The 10,807-nt window shown below is 42.2% G+C and overlaps 1 protein-coding gene across 2 annotated transcripts in view; it reads right to left on the reverse strand.

Annotated features, from left to right (window-relative positions):
- Nucleotides 1-4,519: 4,519 nt before the first annotated feature.
- The window catches only part of LOC117513551 (zinc finger protein 436-like), a 31,795-nt gene continuing 25,507 nt past the window's right edge, over nt 4,520-10,807 (reverse strand). For both annotated transcript variants that reach the window (XM_034173709.1, XM_034173707.1), the window contains exons 7-8: nt 9,606-9,768; nt 4,520-5,938 (exon numbers count right to left, since the gene is read on the reverse strand). In XM_034173709.1, the coding sequence (XP_034029600.1) occupies nt 5,322-5,938; nt 9,606-9,768 (780 nt within the window). In that variant the 3' untranslated portion in view covers nt 4,520-5,321. The remainder of the gene's footprint in view (nt 5,939-9,605; nt 9,769-10,807) is intronic.

Raw genomic sequence — 10,807 nt, forward strand, 5'->3', positions numbered from 1 at the left:
TCACTAAACACTGAAGTCTGGCAGGAATCAATTCAATTCAATTCAATTCCTTTTTTATATAGCGCCAAATCACAACAAACAGTTGCCCCAAGGCGCTTTATATTGTAAGGCAAGGCCATACAATAATTATGTAAAACCCCAACGGTCAAAACGACCCCCTGTGAGCAAGCACTTGGCTACAGTCTTCTGCTGGGACTGGTTGGGGCTGAGGGAGAGAACCAGGAAAAAGACATGCTGTGGAGGGGAGCAGAGATCAATCACTAATGATTAAATGCAGAGTGGAATCAGTTAAAGGATGTGGGAGAAGTAAAAGAATGAGCACACAAACAATAAAACCTGACAGCGTCTGCTGCCCTCTGGTGGCCTGGAGCGGTACTGCTGCCCCAACAGTTTATTTTGGTTTTTATTTTCAGTTTCTTCTGTTTCCATCCTGTTTTTTTTTTTTTTTTAGATCCAACACAGGTTCTTAAAAGTCTTGTTTTCAGTTAATTTCAAACAACCATCATATTAAAACAATTAATAATATCACCAATTACTTTGTATCCTGTCAAAAAGTAAAAACAAACAAAAGCTCCTTCAGCAGCCTCACTGGTCACCACGTCCGGCCGCAGCTAACAATGATCGTTATAATCAGTTAACAGTGATTATTTCTAGTTGTTCGGCCCATAACAAGTCAGAAAACAGCTAAAATGATGATCAATGGGATCTCCAGACACACAGACGACGTCTTCAAATGTCTCATTTTGTCCACAGCTCAAACAGGATGGGACAAACAAACAAATAAACAGGACAATAAAGCAGAAAATATTCAAGAAGTAAAAATCAAAGAACTTGGATAACAAAAGAAGAAGAAGAAGAAGAAAAAAAGACTAAACACCATCAATCTATCACACTCATGGTCCGTTAATTTGACAATCAGATTAATGGTTGCGGCTCCGTCACCAGCTGACCGGCCGCTGACGTTTCAAAGGCATCTATACTGTTTATGTACATTCAAAAGGACACCAGCACCAGACCCGGTTCTGGTGACCGATTTGGGCCGCTAACTGTAGTCAGTAATAATCAGTCGGTACATCAGAGCACTCGAGACGAAGGACAGAAAGCAACTCAGAAACCAATCATAATTATTGATCGTGTGGATGTTTTGCATGAGCTCAAAGATTTGATCAATAAAATCAGTTTCCAAATGTCCTTTGATCTGACAAACATTAAAAATTAAGTGCCACAAACCCTCAATTTACAACCAAAAACTAAAATTTAGCATTTATTCTGAAATTAGTGATCTATTACACTGGTCAACAACAACAAAAGGTTTTTCCTTGCATGGACTTTGAGAGCTGATTTTGGGCCATTTTAGGTGCTGAATCCAAATCTGGGCTTTTCCCCCCCAATCTGCATGTTCTATACTGATGGATTATACAAACATTGCTCATTCTCTCACAAGTTTGACGCCACTAATCCTGCACAAAAGCATCGCTTATAAACCAGGTTCACGAAATGTGAACAAGAGCCATAATATCGTTTATGGCGCCAAAGAGAGTGCAGCTTTTGCTTCAATACGAGAAATATGCTTCCATATCTCAAAAATGTGATGTGATTGGCAAAATCTAACACCAGATCTGAATTCAGTGCCCCCACATGACCCACAATCAGCTGGAAAAACTCCATGCAAGAAAAATGGTGTTGACCAGTGTGATCACTGACGTCAATCTGCTCTCAGATTCTTTTCCCGCATGTCATAATTGCAGAAACAAAGATGTTCCATGAGGATACAGGGACCTTTATGCAATTTCAATAAATCCTGTTCAAAACAAACCGTTTCCAAATGTTTTCCTGAATTGATGACTTGTGCTTAAATTAACAGGCTGAAGGTTTCACTCATATGAGCTCATTTAATTTGGAGATTTGCAGTTTTATTCTGACATTTGGCTGATGAAGATATTTTTATTATTCTTGATGTCTACTGAATAAAGGTTTATTTGGAAAAATAAAGCAGTTTTTGCTCATTAAAAATAAAATCCTCATGTCAGAACTCTTCTGATTTTTTTAAATCTATAATTGGAGTCAGATTTCCATGAGATCACATCCTGAACGGTTTAACAGATCAGAATTAGGACGCGTCACACTTGGTGCACAGAGTTCTGTTGATTGGCAGCTGAGGGGATTAACATGATCATCTCCAGAGATCAATAATGAATCAATACTGATCAGTACGGAAAGCTGATGACTCAGCGTTTTGTAAATGCTGGATTTTGGTGAAAGATCTATAAAATAAAAGAGTCAGATTTATTTCCCAAATGTCCAGAATTTATTTACAGATTTCTCAACTTAAAATGTGACAAGTCTGAACTAAACTGAAAGCAACGTATCCAGAAGGACTAAAGTCATCGTACGGTTTGTCCACTTCTCCAAACCATATGGCCAAAAATTTAAATGCTGAATTCTTGACAGCCACAGACTACTGAGTGACATTTTAAATAATTCAGGACATTTGCATTGCGTTCATGTGACATCAGTTTTGAAATGGCTTCAGAACCGCGCTGCTGCAGCACAGCTGTCCTGTAGGGGGCACAATAAGCACCGATGGAAACTAGGAAGCTTTTTGATAAGGAGCTTCACTCTGTGCAGGCAGATTATTGTTTCATGATTAAACTGTTGAAGATTTGGTGTGGTCACAGGCTCGCTGATTTATCGTAAAAGTTGCCAGATTGGTTGTCACAGCAACATATTCATAAGGTCAAACCAACCACTCATCCAGGAAATCTGCCCAACCATTGGCTCAGCCATTCTTAACAGTTATGACTGATGCATCGATAACACCAACAGAATATGACAACAGCACAGGAGATACGGCGTAAGGAGGAAGAGGACAGGCAAATACTGAGGAAACAGCATGTACAAGAAGGTAAACTCTGAATGAGGAGAAAAGACTTATGAAGATTGGCCAGACAAAGGGACTGAGCTGGACAGGATGTCCAGCAGGTTAGAGTGGTAAAGGACGCAGATGGTAATGTGCCAACAAGCAAGGACAGCATGCTGAGAAGGTGGAGGGAATGTTCTGAGCAACTGATGAATGAAGAAAATGATGTAGAGAGATTGGGCCTCATGTATCAACATTGCGCACTTGTGGCGTAAATTTACGGTGTAAATTTGAAGTACACCAAAGTTGCCGTGACATGTATCAAGCAGTGCGCACCTGCCTATTTCCGGCGTACGCCCGACGTGACCTTGATAAATGCGGCGGGTGAAAACAATCATAATTATAATGAACACGCCCATGAATATTCAGACTCCGCTTCAGACACACCCTCATTTTACGACATGGAAGCCAGGGAGACGGCAAAGAAAAAGAACTCCACCAATCACGACGCGTGCCAATAAAAAGCGGCCGTCGTATTAAATGTTTTGTAGTATAATCAAAAAAGTGTTACAGTGGTCCCTCGTTTATCGCGGGAGTTACGTTCTAAAAATAGCCCACAATAAGCGAAGTTCGCAAAGTAGTCAGCGTTATTTTTTACAATTATTATAGACGTTTTAAAGCTGTAAAACCACTTTATACACTTTTCTCAATCAGGCATGAACATTTTCTCACTTTTCTCTCGTGTGTAAACACTCTCAAAGTTCAAACCTTTGTAGAAAAATAAGACCAACCTGTTTTCAGGCCCAAACATTTGTTTGAGAAATAAAAATAGAACGTTTTCCTATAAATAATTACGATGGCTTTTAGAACTAAAGAATTTAATTTTAACGATCAACGTACAAGGTTGGACACATAAGAAATTATTAATAGTGACTGACCAGGATTTCACAGTTCCTCTGATCATGCCCCTTCGTCCTGACGCCGCGCCTTTTTCCACTGAGTCAAACCTCGCTGCAGGTGTCTTTTTCCGAGTGAACACAGTTATGGGTAGTTGTTGGCGCTCTTTTTTCTTCTGGGCGAGAAGATTCTTACAAACAGATGCAGAACACAATGCACTGTAAAAAAAGCATGCAAAATTGGACTAAAAAAATCTGCGAAACTGCGAGGCCGCGAAAGGTGAACCACGTTATAGCGAGGGACCACTGTATTCTCTTTTCACATGATTCTTGACATGTGGATATTTGCTCGCTCAATTAATAAGACAAGAATAATTTTTCAGATTTCTTTATTTTTAAATGTATTTATTTATTTTATTGTAACAAACGAATGGAGAAGACAAAACCTGGTTGCAGCACGGGCGAAGGGAATGAGAACACTACAGTTGTAATGATCAATTCCATTGTCTAAAACGATCACACCACATAAAGTTAAGCTCAGCGCTGCTCTGGGTCCAGGCTCGAAGTCTGGAGAAAAAGGCGAGCAGCGCTTTCTTTGCAGTCAGCGCTGTGGCCACGGATCGTGCTCGAGACCAACACTCCCGCAAAAGCGGGATTTGTATTAATTATTATGTAGTATAATCAAGAAAGTGTTATTTATTTAACATATGCATTGATTTGTATGATGGCACTGTTTATCATGTTGATCATTTTCATTTTTATGTGGATTCCAGTGCTGGTTCATTTTGGTGTATAATTTACACCACCTCTCGACCTGGTGTATATTTTCAGCGCACCGTACGCCAACGACCACATTGATAAATGCCAAGTAGCGCAGCCATTTTCGCATACACCCTATATACGCTGAAATATCGCCGTACGCAACGTTGACACATGAGGCCCAGTATGAGCAAGTCCGGAGTGGCAGGGAGACATGTGAGGGTGGTGCAAGATAAGTCCAAGGACAGTGTAACAGCGGTGAGATGTGCAGCAGGAATGACAGGTGTGTTCAAGATGGAGGTAGAACTACACTGTTTGCAGTGGTGATGGACAGGTTGACAGATGAAATCAGACAGGAGTCCTCAAGGACTCACCACGTTCAATGACCACAGCTGCACGTAACCATCTCAGATGATGATGGACTCCTTCTTGCCTAACCAAAGCCTCACTTTGGTTCCAAGAACCGGTCAAATTGGATTAACATCCCCAGATCCTGGATCTACCAACTAATCCAGGCTTTGGGTGTGAATGTAAACATATCCATGGTAGCCATGTTGATGGGATGGAGATGAGTTATGGTGTAAAGGTGAGAAATTCAGCCTGCAAATTACACAATTCAGAAATGCAAAATATGTCACTGCACAGACTGTTTTTAACATCACAGAAACGGCTTTTTAATGTGGTGTCATTTTTCCTGTAGAGTTAATTTACAGTGAAATTATCAACGTCTTCTTGAAACTTTACCCTACAAACCTCAGATTTCTTTCCCCCTGTCCAAACCGTGGCTCTGGTGCTCTGTTGTACCTTCACGCGTCTACAAGTGCCTCGACCTGCTCCTTGCGCAGCTGCGTCATCAGTGACAACTTTGAAGTCGGTGACTCGTGTTTCTTCATGTGTTTGCGGAAGATCTTTGCGTTGCTGAGGTTCTTCTGGCAAATGTGACAGAAATACGGCCGGCTGTCTGAGTGCATATCCACGTGGTAGCTGAGCTCCAACGCCCGGCTGAAGTTCTTGGTGCAGAGCGGACACTGGTACCGGACGCCGGAGTGCGTTAGCTGGTGGCTCTTCAGGGCGCTCGGATGCTTGAAGCACTTACTACAGACTTCGCACTGATACGGCCGGGCGTCGTTGTGCACCCGCTGGTGGCGCCGAAGCGCACTGGAGAAAGTGAAACGCCTGTCACAGTCTGGACAGGCGTATGGCTTCTCTCCGGTGTGGATCCTCTGGTGCTCGGTCATGTGCACGTGCTGGGTGAAGCTCTTCTTGCAGATGGCGCACTGGTACGGCCGCTCGCCTGAGTGGATCCGCAGGTGTTTCTGCAGTGCGGACATCTTGAAGCAGTCACGGCCGCAAACCGGGCAGCAGTACTTCCCTTTTCCATCGCTGCGCTCACCTGTCTGGACCTCTGCACAGACGTCTTGATCTGTCACAGCAATAAAGGTGATGAGAAATGACAATCAGTGACACTGATCATTTATCTCAAGCTCCGTTTCCTCCATTATCAAGTTTCTGCCTGCTTGTAACTCACGTAAAAGTTTATACAAAGTGGACTACTCTTAACAGGAACCAAGTACTTCAGTGAATACGGAGCTGGTCTGCTAATATGTAGACCTGGGTTTGAATCCCACTCATGCTACCTGTCTTTGTCCTTGGACAAGACAACCTGCACTGTCTCACTTCATCCAGCTGTGAACTGGTTCTGGTCTTGGGTAAAGTACTGTACTGATCTCCTGTCCAAGGAGAATTGTAGACTTATCTGCTCGACTCTACGGAACCTGGAGATGTGTACCGGCACCAGCGAACCTATAAAATTATTCTTAACAGGATTCAGTCTGGCTTCAAAACACACAGGTCAACCACTGACCACATCCAATGTCCCTGAGTACAAACTGAACACGGCCGTGATTATTTTTTTTGCAATCCTCATGACCAAGCTGATCTCTGTCACGTCTTGAGAACCTGTGGGATCCACAGCAAGTTGCTGGACATTATAACCATCCTGTAGATTAGACAGAACATTACTGATCCCTTGGGAAGACTCAATCAGGGAAACTGAGTTTCCAGCAGCACACAAGGTAAGAAGCACACAGAGCATCAAAAGTGAAAAAAGAAAAAAGAAAAAAACAGTTTGCAAAATATAAATACTGATTGCTACTGGTTTACTGTCTACTACTGTTCCTCTCCTTCCCATCCTCTGTCTTCCTGTTCCTCCTCCTCTCCCTGAGTGAGGAGTTATATAGTCTGATGGTCTGAGGGACAAAGGAGTTTTTCAGTCTGTTGGTCCTGCACTTGGGAAGGAGCAGTCTGTCCTCTGGTTGCTGATGACGGTGTGCAGAGGCTGAGTGGAATCGTCCATAATGTCCAGCAGTTTGTCCAGTGTTCTCTTCTCTGCCACCGTCACCAGAGAGTCCAGCTTCATGCCAACCACAAAGCCAGCCCACCTGATCAGTTTGTCCAGCCTGGATGTGTCGTCCTTGGACACAGGTACTGTGAGTGCTGTATGGAGCAGAGGAAGAAACCAGAGTGAATTCTGGTGTTCATCAGGGATGTGTTCTGGTCCCAACACTGCTCAATGCTGGGATGGACCGGGTGTTGGGTCGGCTTGTGGAAATGAGTGGTTTACATGCTTTTGTTGGGGAGAAAAAGTTTACCAACTTCAAATTTGTGCATGATGCTGTGATTTTTGTGGAATCAATGGATACTGTGATTGCAGCACTTCAGAAGGGAGTGAAGAAGCAGAACAAGATTAAAAACCAGGCTTTCAGTAAGTTCCCAGACTCATCCATCAGAATTATATCTGCATGTGGTGAACGTGTTGAATTTGTAGAGACATTCACTGATCTCAGCAGTGATGTTCATGTCTCTGGATCCAGAGATGCCTGAGAAGTAGATGTCAACCCGATCCTCAAGGACCAGCTGACCTACACAGTTTTCATCTCTCTTTGTTCTGCCACAAGCCAATTATCTCACTCAGGTGTGCAACTAATCAAGCCACTGTGCTTAGGCAGCGGAGAGAGATAGAAAACGTGTTGGTCAGGTGGTACTTGAGGAAAAACTTGAGAATCATTGTCTTATGAGGTCAAAGGTCAGAGGTGGTTGGTGATGCTGATGTCTTTGCGAGAGAATGAAGGTCCAAGTCTTTAGGGCCCGGGTGCTTCTTGTCTGGTTGTCAGACTTGGACTGGAAGCAGTGAACAAAGGTGAGAACTGGATGCCTTTGGTACCAGGTCTCTCTGGAGGATCTGGAATGACTTTGTGTCAAACGAGTGGCTGCTTAGGGAGATAAAGATGAGGAGTATTTAGTTGATTTACTGACACAATATGTACCAGGTGGCACTGTCTGTTCTGATCTGTCTGATCCAGGTTTGCTGTGTGTTATGAGAGTGAAGAAGTCAGCTGGTCACAGGGGCCTTTTTTCTTATTGGGCACCTTCTTTATGGAACAGTTTTCCAGTTTTCTCTTTCTGATAACCAACACGGTTTTAATGGTACTGATTTGCACCGGTTTTAATAGTTTGAATTTTATTGTCTGTTTGATCAACTTCACTTTCATTGTCGTTAGCTGTAACAAATCATTCTGTTGATGTTTTACATTGTTGTGGTCAGTGATGCCGGTAACGCGTTACTTAGTAACGCGTTACTCTAATCTGACCACTTCTTTTAGTAACGAGTAATCTAACGCGTTAATCTTTCCAAGTCAGTAATCAGATTAAAGTTACTTCTCCATGTCACTGTGCGTTACTATTATTTTTCATTGTGGGTCGATAGCAGCATTAAACTTGGTCTGTGGGCAGGAGGTCGGGGTTCGACTGAACGTCCCACTTTAAGCGAGCTGTGAGCTTTTCATCCGCGTTTTTTTGCAGCTGCTCGACTCGTCCTCACCTCTTAAAGGGCGGTGATCAGCACACCTGCACTGAGCTTTACGAAGACATTTTTATACTTTTTTCCTCCTTCATTTAGAATTCTGAGCTGAGCCGCTCTATCGTCTCGTTAAAAACAGCTGATCCTCGGCGACACGTCAACAACTAACACTATTTTCCACTCAAATGCACCTAAACTCTCTTTCTGAGGACCACATGATGTGAAAACGCAATAAAACTTTCTTACCTGTAAATCTGGTCATGTTTTCTGCATAAATAAATGTTATCCATTCTTTGTGCTCAAACGCCAAAGCAGGGGCGAATCCAGATGGAATGGGGGCGTGGGGCAAGGATGTGCCCCCCTCCCCCACAACACCCCTAGATTAAAGGTCCAGTTTTGAAGCTGTTTTTTTACTACAACTACTAATACTACTTAAAATAATAATAATTTCGACAAGTAAAATGTTTAGAGAGAATTTAAATGTTAGAAAAATGTTAGAATTTAATAGTTACATTTATAAACAATGTAGGTTTGAAATTGCAAGTTTTACTGTTACAGTGCTGTCAACAGTTAAATATGAGGTCAAGAAAGAGGTCTTTATTTTACTTTTTATAAAACAAGTATTTATTTTCATTGAAGTCAAGAAAGGGTGACTATAAAGTGAGTTTTGGCAAAACAGGTATCATTGTCATGTTGACGTGGGTTGTTGTCGGCAGCTGGGGAAAGTAACTAAAAAAGTAACTAGTAATCTAACTTAGTTACTTTTACAATTGAGTAATCAGTAAAGTAACTAAGTTACTTTTTCAAGGAGTAATCAGTAATCAGTAATTGGATTACTTTTTCAAAGTAACTGTGGCAACACTGGTTGTGGTTGCCACAGTGGACGGTGACCCTGCTCTTGTGAGGCTCCTTTAGAAGACCGGAGTTGTGATTTGGAGCTACACAAATAAAACTGAATGAGTCGCACTGCGAGTGTTGTGGCTGAAGCGTGTTCCTCCGTACACACACCATGTTCCACCTGGCTGCAGCAGATAGGTGCCTAGTTCAGAAAGGTGGGGTGGACTGACTGTCTGCCTGAGTGGTTGCCATCCAGACCCAGTGTATTTATCTAGTGCGGTGAATGCTTCCAGACATGGAGGTTTAAAGAATAAACATGTGAAAGCTGCAGCTGTGATGTGGCTGAAAAACAAGTCAAAAACATCTAGAAGCTCTGTGTGGCCAGAGGACTTACCGATGACGACGGGCCTCCAGTCCTCTTCCTCACCATCAGAGTTGATCAGCCCGCTGACATCATCTCCTTTGTTTTCTGACAGATCGCAATCATCCTCCAACTTCACACTGGCCTTATCACTATGGCTACCAGACTGAGGTCTGGAGGCTGAAACATCTGAGTCCTGGAGGACAGAGATTGTTGACATTTAGAAAACATGGACACAAAGAACACCAGGTAAAGTTAGCACCAACACTACTTCTGAGTTCATCGACTAAACTAAATCTCAGACTGAAGAGATGTTTAACTTCATGCTGCTTTTCTGTGCCACACAGACGGGAAGTCTGGGGGTTGGTCAGGTTAGACCTTACTTGTGTGAAGCGCCTTGAGGCAGCTTTGTTGGCACTTTATAAATTAAATAAATTGAACTGAATCTGTTCCAGGTAGGGCTGCAGCTATCAAATATTTTTGGAATCGAGTATTCTATCGATTAATTGAGTAATCGGATAAAAAAAAAGTACTTTTGTATTTTTAAACAATATCAGTAGTGGCAGGGCTCTCCCTAAGCAATGGCACAATGTCGCTGTGCCATCATGCAGATTTTTAAGTTAAGGATGTTCCCTCTCTCTCTGTTTTCCCAGGTAATTATTTTTTTACATTATTAAAAGTTTTGGAGCTTTGCCAAACCATAAGCCCAGGTGCTCTGTGAAATCTTCAGTCTGCGGACAGGACATTCTTTTTTTTTTACTATTGCACATTTCATTTACACTTTTTATTACTGTGATTTATTCAGTGTTTAGTGTATATTTCTACATGCCGTACAAAGCAGCTCAAACCGAAGTCAAATTCTTTGTTTTCTGTGGATACTTGGCGAAAAACAAAGCCTTTGAAAAAATGGAGTGCAACATTTCCACAACAGCTGCACTGATAAATTAACTCTACAGCCTGTTGAGAAAAACTTATCAAATCTGAATATAGGCATTTTTTTGAACAGTTAAACATGATTAATTTAAAGTGCGCTTCCTTTCGCTTCATCTGCGGAGGTGGAGAGCAGCCAGTGGAGCAAACCACGTTTAAAAAAAAAAAAAAACAACACATACATACATACACATATACACACACACACACACACACATATATACACATATATATATACACACACACACACACACACACACACATATATACCACACCACATATATCACATAAAAAACAACACACAC

The sequence above is a fragment of the Thalassophryne amazonica genome, chromosome 7 (assembly GCF_902500255.1).
Source record: "Thalassophryne amazonica chromosome 7, fThaAma1.1, whole genome shotgun sequence".
Lineage (NCBI taxonomy): Eukaryota > Metazoa > Chordata > Actinopteri > Batrachoidiformes > Batrachoididae > Thalassophryne > Thalassophryne amazonica.